Below are 17,859 nucleotides of genomic sequence, written 5' to 3'. Positions count from 1 at the left end.
TCCCCCATGCTGGCAGCCATCTTCCCGGACGAGGCAGGGGAGCAACGATGCCGGACGAGGCGGGGGAGCAACGATGCCGGACGGCTGCAAAAGTGGGTCGGGTCGGGTCCCCTTTTGGTTTTTTCGCTTCGCCGCTGTCATCTCTTCTCCCCTCCTCCCGGAGCAGGGCGCGAAAAGCAGCCTTGCTCCGGGAGGAGGGAAGAAGAGACACTGACAGTGAAGCAACTTACTTTTAGCTTTTTGAAAAAAAAACCAAAATTGCTGTCCGTGTCTATTCTCCCCTCCTCCCGGAGCAAGGCTGCTTTTCGCGCCCTGCTCCAAGAGGAAGGGAAGACACTGACAGCGGCGAAGCAAAAAAACCAAAAGCAAGAAGTAAGTCGCTTCGCCGCTTCCCTCCTGCTTTTCGCGCCCTGCTCTGGGAGGAGGGAAGAGTGAAGCGGCGAAGCGACTTTTTGCTTTTGGTTTTTTCGCTTCCTGGTATCTGTCATTTCAAATGACATTTGAAATGACAGATACCAGCGTGGCATGAAGCCTTAGGCCCGCGCACCCAGGATACTGTATAGGCGCTCTATACAGTAAAATGGGTTGCGCGGGTCTAAGGCTTTTCGGACGCGGTTTACATTTAAATAAAATTAGTGTTCAGGATCGAGCGGTAGGTGAGCTGCACTGTGCAGGCGGTAACCGCGGGTGCCGTAGGCACTAACGCAGCTCTTCCTACCGCTCGGTACTGGATAGACCTGATAGTAAATGAAAGCAGATGAAGACCCAAATCTTGGGTAATAATTACTGCTCCATGTAAGTTATCTCCCCCATGCCTTCTATCAAAAGTAATAATTGCTGCTGCATGCAGGTTACACCTGTGCCTTCTATTAAGTGTAGTTACTGCACGTGAGACGTCTTTTGAAGGTAGTAACTGCTTCTCCGTGTGGGGGTTACCCACATTTTCTTCACTTGCACAGTAAAAATTGAGTTAACTCCTAATGCAGTAAGTTAATGTTATGCAAATACATCAGGAGGTAAAAAAAACAAACCCCAAAACCTGCTAACTCAAAAATGTGTACATAAAATTGTGTTTGCATAAAACATGATTTATGCACATAAATAGGAACATAGAACATGACAGCAGATTAAGACCATACAGCCCATCTAGTCTGCCACTCAGCTCTATAGTCCCTTCCTATCCCTTAGAGATCTTCTGTGCTTATCTCATGTTTTTTTGAATTCTGATATGGTCCTTCTATCCACCACCTCCAGAAATATTTTCTTAGAATACTCTGGAGTCAAGCCCCATCCTATAAACCCACCTCATTCCAGAATCTCCTTTCCATTGAAAGAAACCACCTCCAGTGCATTTATTCCTGGAGGTATTTAAATGTTTCTATCATGTTTATTTATTTATTTCCTGGCTTGTAGCCAGATGAACTCAGGACCAATTGGTTATACGCTCCCCTGCTAGCAGATGGAGGCGGAGTCTGGTTTCAAAGCTGACATCACCTTAGATACACCCCAGCCCGTCAGTATCTCTCCGTCTCCTAGTAGATGTGGACGTGCTTTCCCTGTCGGGATCGCTGTACCCTTTGGAGGAAGAAATTTCTACTTCTAAATTGGAGAAAGATTGAGTCCCACTCTCCTGTGGTGATACCTAAAGGTCCCTCCCCCAGTTGAGAATTCCTGAGGTGATTTCCGAGATCCCTCAGAGGTGTGCCTTGGTCCAGTAGCCAGTTCCCGGCGTGGACTGTGCTGCTGAAGCAGCTGAAAGGCAGTGGGTGCAGGATGCTGAGTGCAGCGGTGACGACAGCCAAAGCCCTCTCCCCCCGCAGCCGGAGACTGTCTGTGTACTCAGCCAGTAAGCGCTGAGCCCAGGTAAGTTTAAAAAAAAACAAAACAATTTAGCAATCTAGAGACAATTGGAGGGACATCCAGTAGGTTTCCTCCGGTCTCCATGTTCGGCGCGCAGTACCAAAGTTGTTCCTGCTCCCGAGGGGGGGAGGGTAAGGGGAATCGGGCCTCCGAGCGGGTTGAGCAGCCCTGGGTGGGCTAGGTCCCGCATTAGGCATTCCGCGCGGTCTGCCTCATCGGTGCTATCTTGCACGCATTGCTATATGTGTTGTACTGTCCTACATAGGACATCTTTAGGCACAGGGCGTCGGCTGTGCATAAAACGTCAGCACGTACTTACGTGCACAACTCTGAAAACTTTGTGTAATTTACATCAGTGTGTACTTGTGCGCATAGCTTAGAAAGCATACGTGCTATGCGCATAATGTCAGCGCATACTTAAGGGCACAATGTCATAAGTGCACACAGGAAAAGCTTAGCGCACGGACCGAGTGTGTGCCTCGCCGCACCCCATTTAAGTGCTCTAAATTTGTGTGCATATAATTTTTTAAGCTCCAGCTGATTGTAACACAGAGTTACTGCCGTCAGTGTCACCGGCAACCAAGAAACCTAAGTGCTGCTTGTTGTATCAGCCTGACCCGAATTCCAACCTGTGTCAGCACTGTGAGGAAGCCCAAGGAAAGTTGGCTTCCTTGGACATTGCTAAACCCGGCTCCTCCCATTCAGATGATGGGTTAGCCACAGCCTTAACTGGAAGTACCTTAGATCTTACTGCCCCAGGACTGGGCCATCCATGGGAGAGGGAAATTCAGCGGCACCTATCCCACTACTTCCTGGGCTAGGTGTGTGGGCCCTGCTGCCTTCTCTTGGATTGAATTATTTTTCCAGGGCCTTCAAGCCTTCGTACAGGTGCAGTCTGCTACCTCACTCTGGCCCCTGTCCAGATGAAAACTCAACGGGTAAGAACTATCGACAACTTTGAGACATGCCTCGCCTCACCTCACCAAAGGTATCCCTGGCAGGGACCTGGACGACATGGAGAGGATCCTGATTCCTTGGTCCAGTCTGATTTCCCTACGGAAAGCCTCCATGGAGTTGATTGACCTTGATTGGAGGCGCCCAGAACCAAGTTTTAAAATAGGAGACAAACGTTAGAGTACTCATTGGATCCAGCAGTGAGAGAGTATTTGGTGGATGCACTGGCCTGTGCCATCTCGAAGTGAACAACTATTTCAGTGGAGAGAGGAGCGGCCTTGAAGGATGTGCATATTAGTCGGATGGGGTCCATCCTTAAACAAGTCTTTGAGTCCTTCAATATCATCCTGGCTGAAAAAAAAAATTCTATTTAGAAAGGTTCACCTTGTTCTGTGGCAGTGGTTTGCACTGTTAAATTTAAATGTAAGATTTATTTGATTGGTTACTTGGGGCTTTGTTACTGGTTCGTAGGCTCTGACCTGCAGTCTGTTCACCTTCCTGGGCTGCTTGCCTTTAGCAGTTGAAATACCTGGTGCAAAGAAAGCCCCCACTCGCCATCCATCCCGGAAAGGGAAGGCTGCTTCAGCCGCACCACCTCTTGAGGAATTAGAGAATGCATGGCCCACTGTTACCCCCATGAGTAGGAATGGGCGCAAGGTCACAAAAAGGGAGGTGTGGGGGAAACCAAGATGGCTGCTGCCAAGCAGTAACTGACCGGAGTTGTTCCTGTGGCCTTTTGCTTTTTATTGGAATATATTTCCTGAAACTTGTTCTTTGTGATGGGTAAACACAAAGGACCCATTAAGAAGGGTAAGCCTGTAGAATCATCGGCTACCCTTTGTCAGATCACAGTTTCGGAGCTTGCATCTACCCTTGTATTGGCGGCACTATCCTGAAGACGCCGCCATTTTCCTGGACTCTTTTTCGGAAACTACAGGATCATCAGGTGGCCTTGTCTTCTGCTGTCCTCCTCCTGCTAACCCGGAGCAGGTTCGGCTGCGGAGGTCGATGGGAGTGATGCAGGAGTCCCGGGAAGCGCCATTGTATGCAGAGAGTTTGGTTGTGCACTCTTCCTTGACTGGTGGATCCTTTGAAGTAAGTCCCAAAGTTTCTGCTGTTTCTTCATTAGGTCCCCCTTGTGGGCTCAGGCGATCTTGCTTCTCTGATGAAACCCCCTGTTATAACTCTGGAAAGTTTGTGGACAGTAATGATGTTGATTAATAAGTCAGTTTCATCTTTAGTATCTATGACCACTGATTTGCATAACCAATTTCAGACTCAAGAGCTCCATTTAAATTCCTTGGAAAAGAAAGCATCTGAAAGAGAGACATCTTTGAAGAAAGTACAAGAAGTGCAAGTTAATATTATCAAAGACCTTTCTTCTACCTCATGTAGAATTGAAAACTTTGAAAATTCTTTAAGGTCTTTGAATTTGAGTATTCTTAATTTTCCTCAGATTCCTCTGATGGCACCTGCTGATTTATTCACTACTTATCTGAAGGAAGTTTTGTTAATACCAGAAATTGCATTACCTCCAATAGAAAAAAAATGTTCCTGTCTATTCCTAAAAGTTCAGGGGCAACACTGTGGTGGAGGTTCCTACTAATTTTAACAGATTTCCTGGAGAATTCAGAGGAAGGGAACGTTATATGTCGTGCAACCTTGATGGTGACTTTGTTTTTATGCAAGATCGGAATAACATCTTTCATTTGTATTTCCTTAATAAGGACGTTCTTTTCAAAGGTCAAAAAATGTGGATGTTTCCGGATATATCAAGAGCTAACAGGAACGTAGTTTTTGGCAATGAAATCTGCAGCCCTAACTTTAGGGGCTACTTGCATAGTGCGTTTTCCTTGTAAATGTTTGGTAACTTTGCGCTCTTCACGTTTTTTTCTTTTTTTTTGACCCACTACATTTGAGAATTTTTTGAACTCTAAACGTAATATTGTGGTATCTATTACCTATGCTAATGTGGAATTGTAATGATTAGGTAATGCGCTGCTTGGCTGCCCTCAATCGTTGTGTTTAGTAAAATTTCTTATTTCTGCAATGCCCCATGGTAGTCACATTTCCCCCTACCCCTTGGGTCTAAACTTGTTAGTATACATTTTTACTTTTTACTATATTATGTTAAATTTTCTTCTTAAATTGAAATTACAATATGTATGCTCTCTATTTTTCTTTTCAAATATATTGTTTTGTATATTGATTACAACTTATAAATAAAGAGATAAAAAAAAAAGAGAGAGAGGTGTGTCTAAACCAGTTAACACACCATCCGTGCCAGCCAGAGGTGGATCATGTCCTGATGGGAGCTGCACAGCGGAGGGTTTCGGATTAGGGCCTTACGGTGAGTGGGTGCCCATGGGTGGTGTTGGCGACCCCCGGTCCCACAGGCCAGCTTTACAGCCTAACATACGGCAACCACCTGCAGGGGATCATGCCTCGTCCCACCCTGGCAACTTCACCCTGTCAGGGAGTGGGTGGCACCCGGCTGGGGGCGCCCAGCCAATTAGCTACCCTTACCCTTGGAGACCGGTGAAAGCGGGACCTCCCAGATGGTGTGCCGGACCGTCTTATTTTTTTCCCAAATACGCAAGTCCAGAGCTGGCAGTATGGGTCTGCTCCGGTTTCTTGGCCGGGTGCACGGACAGCATGGTTTCAGCCTCACTACAGAAGCACTTCAGGTATAGGGGCCCCTTACCTTTTCATCTGCAGGTTCCATCTAGCTTTGCAGTACATGCATAGCAAACCAATGCTTCTCCTGCAATGCCACCTATGCACCCCCTCCCCCTCCCCCAGCTCAGGATCTTCCTGCGTCCGGAGCAGCATTTCCAGGTCCAGCAGTTGAATCAGAAGTCACCCCACCTATGGAGGTGATGTCGGCGCAGCCTGTTGACCCACTGACAATGGCTCTGATGCCGGAAGGCGAGTCTCTAAATGATACAGCAATGATTTCTGGGTCGTTTGCGCAGGCAAATGTAGCTGAGGTGAGCGTGGGTGACGGTGCTACTAATTCATAGGAAGAAGGCAAGAGGAAAGGATGCAAGTATAAGCAGAGGAGTAGGAGGCACTCTCGCCATTCCAACTCGTCAGGCAGTCAGAGTACCTCCTCTGAGTCCTCTTCAGGTTCACATGCTTCTTCAGTGGCCATGGGCTCCTGATGTGCTCCAGCTTCCTCCGGGTTGCCAGTGCTGGACACCACCAAGCAATTGTGGCAGGGTGTTCCATTCTCCCTCCAGCACTGCATATTTAGCTTGTTGGAGGGACATAGGAAAGGAGAGTTCACAAGAAGGAGTCATTGGAGACACAAGCCACCTTCTGGTGCCAAGCGAGTACTGAGGAACCTGAATAATTGGGTGCAACCTTTTGCCCGTTTGGCATCCATAGTTGGTCGGGTAGATCCTTCACAGCACATGGTGATGTGGTCCTACCTGGACACCATCATGAGTGCTCACACTACTTATTAGGGGTCTTTGCCTGGCTAAACTGTGATGAGAGATTCAGGGAAAGGATGGCTGACACCCCTAGTATGTCCTGGGGCTCTCATGCTGTGGAACTTTGGCTCATGCACATGACAGCCAGGAGTATGGATGCTCAGCCAGGCAACAGTTCCTTTCGTTCCTAGGGTAATTCTCAGGGTCTAGGGCGGGTGACGCAAGCAGTTGCTGAAGCCAGTTGGCAATTTAATAAAGGAGGGTGTTCCACACAGGATTGCAGATATAAAATTTTATTCCACCTGAGATGTGCATAGCTTTGTTTGACATAGCACTTGGCATTTTACGTGACTGTGGGGAGGGGGCCCTTATGGCTGAAGCTGATATTGAGTCTGCCTTTCGGTTATTGCCTGTGCACCCAGCCAGCTTCCCTTGTAGGGGTTTTACTTTGAAAGTGCTTACTATTTTGATAGATGTATGCTGATGGCTGCTCAATTTCCTTTGCCTGCTTTGAGGCTTTTAGCACCTTCCTGCATTGGGAGCTGGCATGGCGCACAGGCTTAACGAGCATAATACATGCCTGGACAACTTTCTGTTCATTGGACCTGCAGTTCTGGTGTGTGTTTGATCTTGTTTAGCAGCTTTCAAAAAAATGACTTACAAACCGGGAGTACCATTGTCTGCGGATAAACTAGAACTGCCAGCCAGGGTGCTTGCATTTCTTGGCATTGATCTGGACTCCGCTGGTATGGTATTTAGGCTACCAGCCAACAAGATCCAGAAGCTGTCTGAACTCGTTCACTTCACCCAGCAGTCCCACAAATTGACCCTAGCATTTGCTCAGTCCCTTGTTGAGTGCTTGGCATTTGCCTGAAGAGTGATCCCTATGGGCAAGGCGTTTTTGCGTAGGCTTATTTTTGTACCATCCCATTACATAAAGAAAAACCATCGATTGAGGGTAACGCAGGCTGTATGGGAGGATCTGATGGTCTGGCAGAAATTCCTAGAATCCAATGGCACAGTAGCATAGCTGCCCCCCCCCCCCCCCCCCCCCCCCCCCCAGTATCTAGCTATGATTTGGAGATATTTTCAGAATCATCAGGAGGCATAGGCTTCGGCCTTTACTGTCAAGGAACCCGGTGCACTGAAACATGGCCAAGGTGCTGGGTAGCATCGTGAATCACATCAAGGATTACATACCTGGAGTTGTTTCTGGTGTTGGTGTTGTCGTATGTTTGGGGCAAGAATTTGGCCAACCAGAAGGTAGTATTTTGGTATGATAACATAACTGTGGTGCAGATAATCGGCAGGCTGCCAAATGCACACCTTTTACAGAGCTCCTAAGGGTCTTGAAATGCTTTCAGTTAAATGTGTTGGCGTGGGCAAAACATATCCCTGAGCTGTGCAACGAGATTGAAGACTATATTTCTCATTGCAATTAGGAAGACTTCTGAAGACTGGTTCTGGATGCCGAGAAGTCTGTGATGCCCATTCTGGCACATTTCTGGAGCAAGGACACATTCAACCTGCTGTGACAATCATTTGCACCATCTACCTGGCGGGCATACCTGAAGGGCTTCAAAGAGGTCAAAGACTTCCTGAATGCCACAAACCACCAACTGCTGCATAAGATAGTGGAATAGATAGTGCAAGCTCAGCAGCAAGGCACATCCTGGGGCATGATCCAGGCCAACTTGATGGGATATGCATTTTTCGCCAAAATGCAGGGTTGGCCCAATCCGATCAGGAACTTCGTGATGAGGCAAGTCATATCTGGCTGGGCCAGAGTGAAACCTGGGGTTCCTAACAGGCGCAGGCCAATCCTGCATGGGCATTTCCTGGCTTTGTGGAGGGTTCTTTTGTCTGTAGTCGCTGACCAATTTGAAGTAGCTTTATTCCACGCAAAATTCTCCATTGCTTTCTTCACTGCCCTAAGTATAAGTGAGCCGGTCGCTGCGGCCAGCCACAGACTTGAAGGCTCTGGCCTTTGGACCAGTGCCATTTCGATCAAAGAAGGTGTTCTCTCATTGCGAATTAGGCATTCCAAAACAGACTAATTGGGGCACGAATCGTCAATAGTGCTGGCGCCAGTCCTGGAATTGCTCACATGCTCTATTGCAAATGCCTTGCATTATGTTGCACTCTGACCAGTAGGAGCATTACAGTTCTTGGTCCACGCCACTTATCTCCTGCTGAATAGATACCAATTCAATGCCATTTTGAGATGTGCCCTGGAGGCGTCTAGTATGGGCAGAGCTGTTTGAAACGCACTTTTTCTGGATTGGAGCTGCAAGTGCTGCGGCTTCTGGTTTCCCAGGCTCTGCCATACAGCATGTTGGCAGGTGGCACTCACCCACTTACCTGTCCTACACCTTAATAGGATTGCAACCTGGACCAGGAGGGGTGCTTGGGTGGGAAAGAATATGCTTGTAAATGCACTAACAGCTGTATCATTCTAGGTTTTCCTCAGCGACAGCAGATGGTTTGGATTGCAGGACATTCATTCGCATATTGAACTGAGCAATAGGCCAAGAAAGGTGCCGCTGGTTTACACCTGGGTTTTGCTGCTTGCGAAGTTTTCATGCGATGGAGTCAGCTCATCCCCCTTCTAAAGCGTCAACTGGCCAGGTTGGCACCCCCTCCCGAGGTGCTCAGTATTCATCTGGGGGGCAATGATCTGGGGGCCATCCCAGGCAGATTACTCCTAGACGAAATGAGGAGTGACATTGTATGGTCCAAAATCATCCTATGTCACTGGTTCCGGGATTCGTGGCTTTGAGGGGCGCTTGATGCCAAAGCTAAACAAGAAAATTGGGAACTTTGTTGAGCATCATGGGGGTCTGCACATCAGACATGACTGGCTTTGTGTTGAATGTGACATGGTGCAGGGCTTGTTCTTAAATGCTTGGACACGAGCCCTGCACAGGTTATTACTAGGAGATATCACTAGGAGCGATCGCTGGGGGCTGCAGTGGTGTTTGAAGTGAAGGTCCTGGGCAGGCTTAGAACTATCTGGCCTATGGCGAGGGTGCCAGAGGCGGGAGAGGGTTTTCTGATTAGAAACAGTACATCGTAGGCAGTTATCTAGTTAGCTATCTGTGAAGGGAGGCTGGCTTTAGCCAGGGCCGAGATGGCCCCGGTGCAGCGCCAGAACAGATGCTCCATTCAGTTGAGCATTCACCTTGCTTGGGAGCCGTGGGTGACCAGAAATGCCCACTGAGGATACCTCGCTGAAGGACAGGGCCTTGTTTGGCAGTGGCTGGCTCTGCCTCCCAGTGAGTATCATAGTAGACTTACCTGTTATGGCTCGGGTACTTAGGTATTTGCTGTATATTTGTTACTCAAGAAAGCTGTGGCCATATATGTATCCCAGTGAAATGTCCCTCTTGCATTTATTTGACTGGTGCTTCTGTAGCAGCATTCCACCCCCTCCCTCCTTGCGATGGAACAATCGCAGCTGCCCGGCTTAAGACGTAGCGCTGGGCTGGTGCCCGGACGCTGCCGATAACATGGCGCTGTGTTCGGAGCCTCGCAAGGGAAAAGGGGGGGGGGGGGGCAGGGAAGCATTTTTACCTCCCTGGTGCCAAGTGCAGGGCAAGTCCCCCCCCCCGATGTGTGCGTCGGGAGATCAAAACTGATTCAGTGGAAACTGCACTTGCATAAATTTCTTACTTACGAAATGTTGACAGCTAAGTTGCTTCCGGTTAGGAAACAAGAGTTCTTGCTGGACATCTGCTTTCACTGTCTCCACAAGCCAGAAATTTGATCTTCACTGTGTGAAAGCATGGAAAATCTTCAGAAATATAATAGATGAAGTAAAATCAAGGTGGTTGTTTAAGAGGAGGGAAGATGGGGTTAGGGATTAAGGTTTTACTGACTAGATTAAGAAGTGGAAATTTGCTCGTAAATAACATTATTTGGTGTATTAGTATGCTTATCTTTTATTTACTTGGAAATCTGATTGTGAATGATTGTTTAACCTTGTAACTTGTTCGATAAGCTAATGCAGCTTGGAGTTTATTCTAGGTGAATAAAAATCAATAAAGAAAGGTTGGAAAAAATGGAAGTTGTTCAGCCTGTTTAGAAGTTTCTGATATGGCCAGCTACCAGCCAATTTCTAATTAACCTTCCCTTTCTAAAATCCTTGAAAAATGGCACACATCAGTTTTAGGAGGTTTTGGATGTTGATGTGCTGGCTATGCATCAATGTGGGTTTAGGGCAGATCACTGAGATCTTAGTGGTCTCTGTGCTTGACTCCTTGTGCTGCTTTGATACATTAAGGGGCGGATTTTAAAAGGGTTACGCGCCTAACCTTAAAATAAAAACCCCTGCGTGCGCCGAGCCTATTTTGCATAGGCTCGTCAGCGCGCACAAGCCCCGGGACGCGCATATGTCCCGGGGCTTGCAAAAAGGGGCAGGGCGTGGGCGGTCCGCGGCGTGGGGCAGGGCCTGGGATCGCGGGTCTGCCGGTGCGCGTAAGTTACGTCTGCTGGGAGGCAAGCGTAACTTCTTCAACAAAGGTGGGGGGGGGTTCTAGGTAGGGCTGGGGGGTGGGTTAGGGAGGGGAAGGTGCGGGGGGGGGGGGGGGGGCAGAAGGAAAGTTCCCTCCGAGGCCACTCTGATTTCGGGGCAGGCTGTGCGGCTCGGCGCGCGCAAGTTGCACAATTGTGCACCCCCTTGCGCGCACCGACCCTGGATTTTATAACGTGCGCGCGTCTGCGCGAACAAATCTGCACCCATGCGCAGGTTTTAAAATCTGCCCCAAAGTCATAAGATCTTACTGATTTGCCTTGAATCAATTAGCAAGGGGGAATTGGTTCTCTGCAAGTATGAATCCTTTTTGTCAGTTGTGCAACGAGTGAGAATTGATGACAGCATCTCCCATTCAGTAGAAATAGGATCTGTGTATTCTGCTGCGCGTTTTAATATCTATATTCGTTGGGGAAGGTGGTTGCCTCTTTTGGTGTTCGCTGGAAGATATGTACAGATGGTATCCACGTTTACGTTCCTGTTATGTGTACGCTTGAAGTAACGTTGGCACTGATGACAGATTGTACTGGGGGTTTGAGGGATGAATGCATACTAATACATTCTTAATTTGAAAAAAGCATGAATATAATGTTAGTGAGCTGAGTTGCCGTCCTTAATATACGACCTTCCTATACGACCCTAAAACACTCTTCTCCTATGTAGCAGCCCTTACCTCTCCCCTGTTCCTCCAATCATCCCGGAAGAAGAAGCACTAAACAAATCCTCAGAGCTGGCAGCCTTCTTTGACAACAAAATAAAAAACCTACTTACGCTTCTGACATCATCCAACACCACTCCAAACACCTAGCCTCCAAATAGCCAAAACTACTCTACTAAGATCCACAATCAATCTCTAGAATCTTTTGATCCCACCTCATCCTTGGAAATTGAGTCTATTATCAAGAAAATGAAGCCTTCTTCACACCCTATAGACCAAATACCTACTAAACTCCTGCTCACAATCCCGAACACCATTGCCAAACCGCTGGCAGACATCATAAACTGTTCCCTCATTCAAGGATCGGTCCCGGATGCATAAAAAACCGCTTCTATAAAACCCTTACTGAAAAAAACAAACTTGGACCCGGCTAACCCTATAAATTTCCGGCCCATTGCCAACTTACCTTTCGTAGCCAAGCTAATGGAAAAACTAGTAAACACTCGACTCACAGACTACCTTGACACCCACAACATTCTTTTTCCTTCCCAATTCAGAAAAGGACGAAACACAGAATCTCTCCTACTTTCGTTAACTGAAAACATCCTAATGGGACTAGACAATGGAAAATCTTACCTGCTAGCTCTGCTCGACATCTCCACGGCATTCGACACTGTAAATCACACTATACTCATCAACTGCCTGATGGATATTGGCATCTCAGGCTCTGCACTCCTCTGGCTAAAATCCTTCCTAAGCAACAGACACTACAAAGTAAAAATATCGAACAAAGAATCCCCCCCCCCCCCGTTCCATCCAAACAAGGAGTACCCCAAGGTTCCTCCCTTTCCCCTACCTTATTTAACATATATCTACTCCCCCTATGCCAATTACTCAATAACCTCAACCTTACCCACTTTATATATGCCGATGACGTGCAGATCCTTATTCCCATCAAGGACACCATCTCCAACACCATAAACTTTTGGAACAGCTGCCTTCACGCTATCAATCTCCTTCTCACCAGTCTCGATCTGATTCTCAATACATCAAAAACCGAACTCCTGGTCATTTCCCCCAACGATAATAACCATATCACCAGCACCGCCATGATACCAATAACAAACTAGGTGAGACCTGGGGACCATACTGGATTCTAGAATGAGCTTCAAAAAATTCATCAACGCCACCACTAAAGAAGGCTTCTTCAAGCTACAGATCCTAAAACAGATGAGACCCATCCTACACTTTCATGACTACCGTGCAGTCCTTCAAGCCATATTGTTCTCAAAGATCGATTACTGCAACGCGCTACTACTCGGTCTCCCTGCCTCCTCCACTAAACCTCTACAGATGCTGCAAAACGCAGCAGCCAGGATCCTCACAAATACCCGTCGCAGAGACCACATCACTCCGATCTTAAAATCTCTACACTGGCTACCCATCCACTACAGAATACTCTTCAAGACACTGACCATCATTCACAAAACCATATATCAGCAATCTTCACTTCAACTTACCATTCCTCTTGATCTCCACGCCTCATCAAGACCAATCAGATCCGCTTACAGAGTCACCCTCCAGGTACCCCCTAACAAATCCACTATACACAACTCCATTAAAAAACAAACTCTTTCCATGGCCGGACCACATCACTGGAACTCACTCCCCCCTGATCTACGCCACGAAAAATGCCAGCTCTCCTTCAGAAAAAAACTGAAAACCTGGCTATTCACTCAAGCATACCGCTGAAGATACTGTCTTCTTCCAGCACCGTCTATCTCCCCTCTCCCTATTACCTCCCTTGACTTGTCTTGAGCATCGGTATATTAAAAGAACTTAAACAAAATAAATAAATAAATAATAAATTCCGTTATGCTAGTCACCTTGATTCCACAGCTTGATGAAGCACTGAGTGAAAAAATGCTTTCTACAATTTGTTTTGAATCTGCTGGTTGTTAATTTCATGGAGCATCCCCTTGTTTTAGTATTATTTGAAGGGCAAATAGCAATCCTTTATTTACCAGTTCCACCCTACTAATGATTTTATAAACTTCTGTCATGTTCCATCTCAGCTGTCTCTTTTCCAAGCTGAAGAGCCTTAGCTTGCGAAGCCTCTGATCATAGGAGAGATGTTCCATTCTCTTTGTTATTTTTGTCATTATCCTCTGCACCTTTTCTAGTTTTGCTATATCTTTTGAGATGGGTGAACAGAGCTGCACACAGGAGTGGAGGAATAGCCTACTGGTTAGAGCAGTGGACTATGAACCAGGAGACCAGGGTTCGAGTCCCACTGTCACTCCTTGTGACCTTGGGCAAGTCACTTTACCCTCCATTGCCTCAGGTACAAAAACGTAGATTGTAAGCCCTCTGGGGATAGGGAAATACCTACAGTACCTGAATGTAAACCGGTGTGATATCTCGATTGAGATCGAATGTTGGTCTATAAAAATAAATAAATAACAAATACATAAATTATTGATTCTTCTTTATCATTTGTGCCACAAAGTAGTGCAATGTTTAAAAATACTGCCATTTTCAAACTGCTTCTTGCCCAGCGATTTAAGTATGTTTTATCCAAGACAGACTTTCGTATTGTTGTTCAAACATTTGTTTTAAGTCATCTGGACTTCTGCAGTACTCCATAAGTTGGGCTTCCCAAATGCTGTGTAGATAATGCAGAATTCTGCAGCTAGGTTGATCACTGGATGGCAGTGCAATGACAATATTATGCATTACTTGAAAGGCCTTCATTGGCTTCCAGTGGTTTTCCATCTACACTTCAAATTATTAGTGCTGATCTTTAAAGCATTGTAAGAAGATGAACCTGGGTATTTAAAGACACTGTTATTTTTAACCCCCATCTCATCAAATATGTGTAGGCGTCAATCTTTTCATAAACTTGCATTTTTAGTGATGGCATGTTCTGTAGAATGCTTTTCCAGATGAAATTAAGGGTGAAGTAGGTTTGAAAAATTTCAAGAAGAAACTGAAAATCCACCTGTTTGAGCAGGCATACCCCTTTTTATTTTTGCTGGGCAGACTATTAAATGTTTCATCTGTGCTGCATGGTTTTATTTTAGTCTTTTTGTTGTTTTAATACTGTGACCTGTTTTGTGTGTGTGTGTGTTATTTTGTGAATTTTTGTTTTGTCATGAGATATATTTTGAATTTTAATATTTAGATGTTTCATGTTTTGAATTTCTATGTTTGATTTTTTTTTTTTTTATTGTGATTTCACTCAGAACAGCTAGAGTTGCACTGAGTGGAATATAGAGTAATGTATATAATAAATAATGAAATAAAATATTTATTAAAGTCATGAAATAGTTTGCCATCTGAAAATCATTTTTTTTCTTCAGTGGCATTTAGCTGTCTGTAGACTGTCAGATATAATGTAAGCTTGTTGAAGTGTTATGGGTATGATCAAATGGCATTGGATAAAAGAAATACAAGTGCTGTAAATGCAAACAGAAATGTGATTAAATGATATTCTTCCCCCTCCCCCCTTTTCTTTAAAGGTATAATGCCTGGCCGCTATAACCAAGATGTGGGACAGACAATTCCAGTCTTTGCTTTCCTTGGTGCTATGGTAGTACTGGCTTTCTTTGTGGTGCAGATAAATAAAGTGAAGAGCAAGCCGAAGAGACGGAAAGCAAGGATCAAGCGGCCCCAGCTTGTGCAGCAGTTCTACCCACCAAAGACTCCTTCTGTCTGACTGAGCAGGCCTTGCCAAAGACAGCGCACCGATGCCGACTGCACGAGAGGGCAGCAAGGCCATCCAAATGATGACTTCGTGTAGAAGGGGGCTCCAAAGGCAGGGCATACGTGTCGTCACCCGGGGACTTTGGCTTTTGATGAAAGACGTGGTCAGTAATTGAATGTAAATAACTCCAAACTTTAAGCAGCTTAAACTCACCAAAGACATTGACAGGTTTTAAAGACTGCATTGAGACTACATGTCCTGAAAAGGAAATAACACTTTATTTTATTTTTAAATGACCAAACAAATGTGTTAAAAACTATCTTCTGTATTTATTGTTGGGGGGGATGGGGAATGAAGGGAAGAAGAGAGAAATTTTAAGGACTTGGCTACATGAGTGGAAATTTTTTTTAAAAATTGGATAGAATGCAGTTTTCTAATAAATAATCGTGGGAGGAAATGGAAATTTGATTAGTATCCCATACAAAAAAAGAGACGTGAAAATTTTTAAGAGAAATTGACACATTTATTTTTATAAATGTCAACTATCATGAAGTTTATGTAATTTTTGGTCATGTTTTCATCTTTGGTGGATCAAATTTTCAATAAATTTATATTATATGAAGCTGAAAAACAACCTGCAAAATTACTTTTTTTATGCTTTGTGGCTGACAGGTCAGACTTTGGCACTAAAACTGTTACATTTCCGTTGTGGAAATTCTAATAAAAATAAATAAATCCATGAACCATGGGGCTGATGAGCATAAGATGCAGAGATGAGGGTGCAGTTGCGGCAGTCTTTATTTGCATGACGAACCTAGGAAGGAACAGTCTTTCATGCTTCCATTCTGTAGCTCCTAATTTATCTATAGTAGTATGACTGATAAACTGTTATATTAGCATGTAGGGTTTCCAGTACCAAGCAGGAGATTCCCTTAATGAAAAAGGATACTGGCTTAAACCTAAAGGAAGCACTTAACATAAACATAATGCAAAATCCTCGACTTTAAACAAATGAGAGAATCCTCTTAGCTTTTAAACAGAGAAAAACCCTGAGTTTGTAACACAATCTGAAACAGCCCTTTAAGCACAGAAAACCTTTTTGTACCTACTGTAAGAACCCTGCAGAGTCCTCTGCTGCTCAGAGCCCAGCCAGGGTTTGTTTAATATTCTTTAATATAGAAGGGCAGCTAACCTCAGGAAGTAACAATCCTTTTCCTGTAAGGTAAAGCCTCTTTCTGGGCTGTTTCCCTGTTTGGTCAGCAGTTCTGTGGGAAGCTTTCCTTGCTCTGAGTCTCCCTCCCATCTGAGAAAAGAGAGGGTTTAAAATAGAGAAGAATGTGACTGCATAATTTAGCAGCTCTTACCTTTTTTCCCTTGACTTCATTTCATGTATAGGTTTCTGGCTGAGTTGCTTGGACAGGTCTGTAGACTCCTTCACATGCTGCCTTCCCTCAGCTTGAGACCCTGAGTTTGCCTGCTCCAACAAAAAGTCCACCTGTCTAGATTGGACATTTATAATTGAAGTTGTCCTTCCCTGGCCTATACTCAATAGTAAAGGCAAATAATTGTAGTGTAAAGAGCCTTCTCTTTATACTACAAGCAGGATGGTAGTCCTCACATATGGATGACATCACAGGATGGAGACCTGTACGGAAAACTTTTCTGTCAAAGTTTTTCTACAAAGCTTTGACTGACACTGGCACACTGAGTGCACTGAGCATGCTCAGTCTGCAACTATCCCTGTGAATCACAGGTGTCTCCCTCAGTCTTCTTTTTCTGCTCTAGAGTAAGCATAGCGTTTAGGAGCTCTGTGAGAAATTCTAACACTTTTTCCTTTCGGAAACACTTAAACTTTTACTTCACAAACACTTTTCCCTGCACGGGTCTCCCTTCGCGTGAGTACTATTCCCTGTTTTCGGTTGGTTCCTGTCACCTCCTTGGCTTGCCAACCGACTGCGGCCTTCCCTATCCCTATGTTTTCAGTTAGTCACACACATAAGAACATAAGAAAATGCCATACTGGGTCAGACCAAGGGTCCATCAAGCCCAGCATCCTGTTTCCAACAGTGGCCAATCCAGGCCATAAGAACCTGGCAAGTACCCAAAAACTAAGTCTATTCCATGTAACCATTGCTAATGGCAGTGGCTATTCTCTAAGTGAACTTAATAGTAGGTAATGGACTTCTCCTCCAAGAACTTATCCAATCCTTTTTTAAACACAGCTATACTAACTGCACGAACCACATTCTCTGGCAACAAATTCCAGAGTTTAATTGTGCGTTGAGTAAAAAAGAACTTTCTCCGATTAGTTTTAAATGTGCCCCATGCTAACTTCATGGAGTGTCCCCTAGTCCTTCTACTATCCGAAAGAGTAAATAACCGATTCACATCTACCCGTTCTAGACCTCTCATGATTTTAAACACCTCTATCATATCCCCCCTCAGTCGTCTCTTCTCCAAGCTGAAAAGTCCTAACCTCTTTAGTCTTTCCTCATAGGGGAGTTGTTCCATTCCCCTTATCATTTTGGTAGCCCTTCTCTGTACCTTCTCCATCGCAATTATATCTTTTTTGAGATGCGGCAACCAGAATTGTACACAGTATTCAAGGTGCGGTCTCACCATGGAGCGATACAGAGGCATTATGATATTTTCCGTTTTATTCATCATTCCTTTTCTAATAATTCCCAACATTCTGTTTGCTTTTTTGACTGCC

At 45.3% G+C, this 17,859-nt stretch overlaps 1 protein-coding gene across 1 annotated transcript in view; it reads left to right on the top strand.

Annotated features, from left to right (window-relative positions):
• MBTPS1 (membrane bound transcription factor peptidase, site 1) overlaps positions 1 to 15,799 on the top strand; it is a 297,566-nt gene extending 281,767 nt beyond the window's left edge. The window contains exon 23 of the mRNA XM_029608668.1: positions 14,962 to 15,799. Within this exon, the coding sequence (XP_029464528.1) occupies positions 14,962 to 15,158 (197 nt within the window). The 3' untranslated portion in view covers positions 15,159 to 15,799. The remainder of the gene's footprint in view (positions 1 to 14,961) is intronic.
• The last annotated feature ends 2,060 nt before the right edge of the window (positions 15,800 to 17,859 follow it).

This window comes from Rhinatrema bivittatum, chromosome 7, assembly GCF_901001135.1.
Source record: "Rhinatrema bivittatum chromosome 7, aRhiBiv1.1, whole genome shotgun sequence".
Classification (NCBI taxonomy): domain Eukaryota; kingdom Metazoa; phylum Chordata; class Amphibia; order Gymnophiona; family Rhinatrematidae; genus Rhinatrema; species Rhinatrema bivittatum.
Note: the sequence above shows the minus strand (reverse complement) of the source record. Positions and strands in the feature narration are given on the sequence as shown.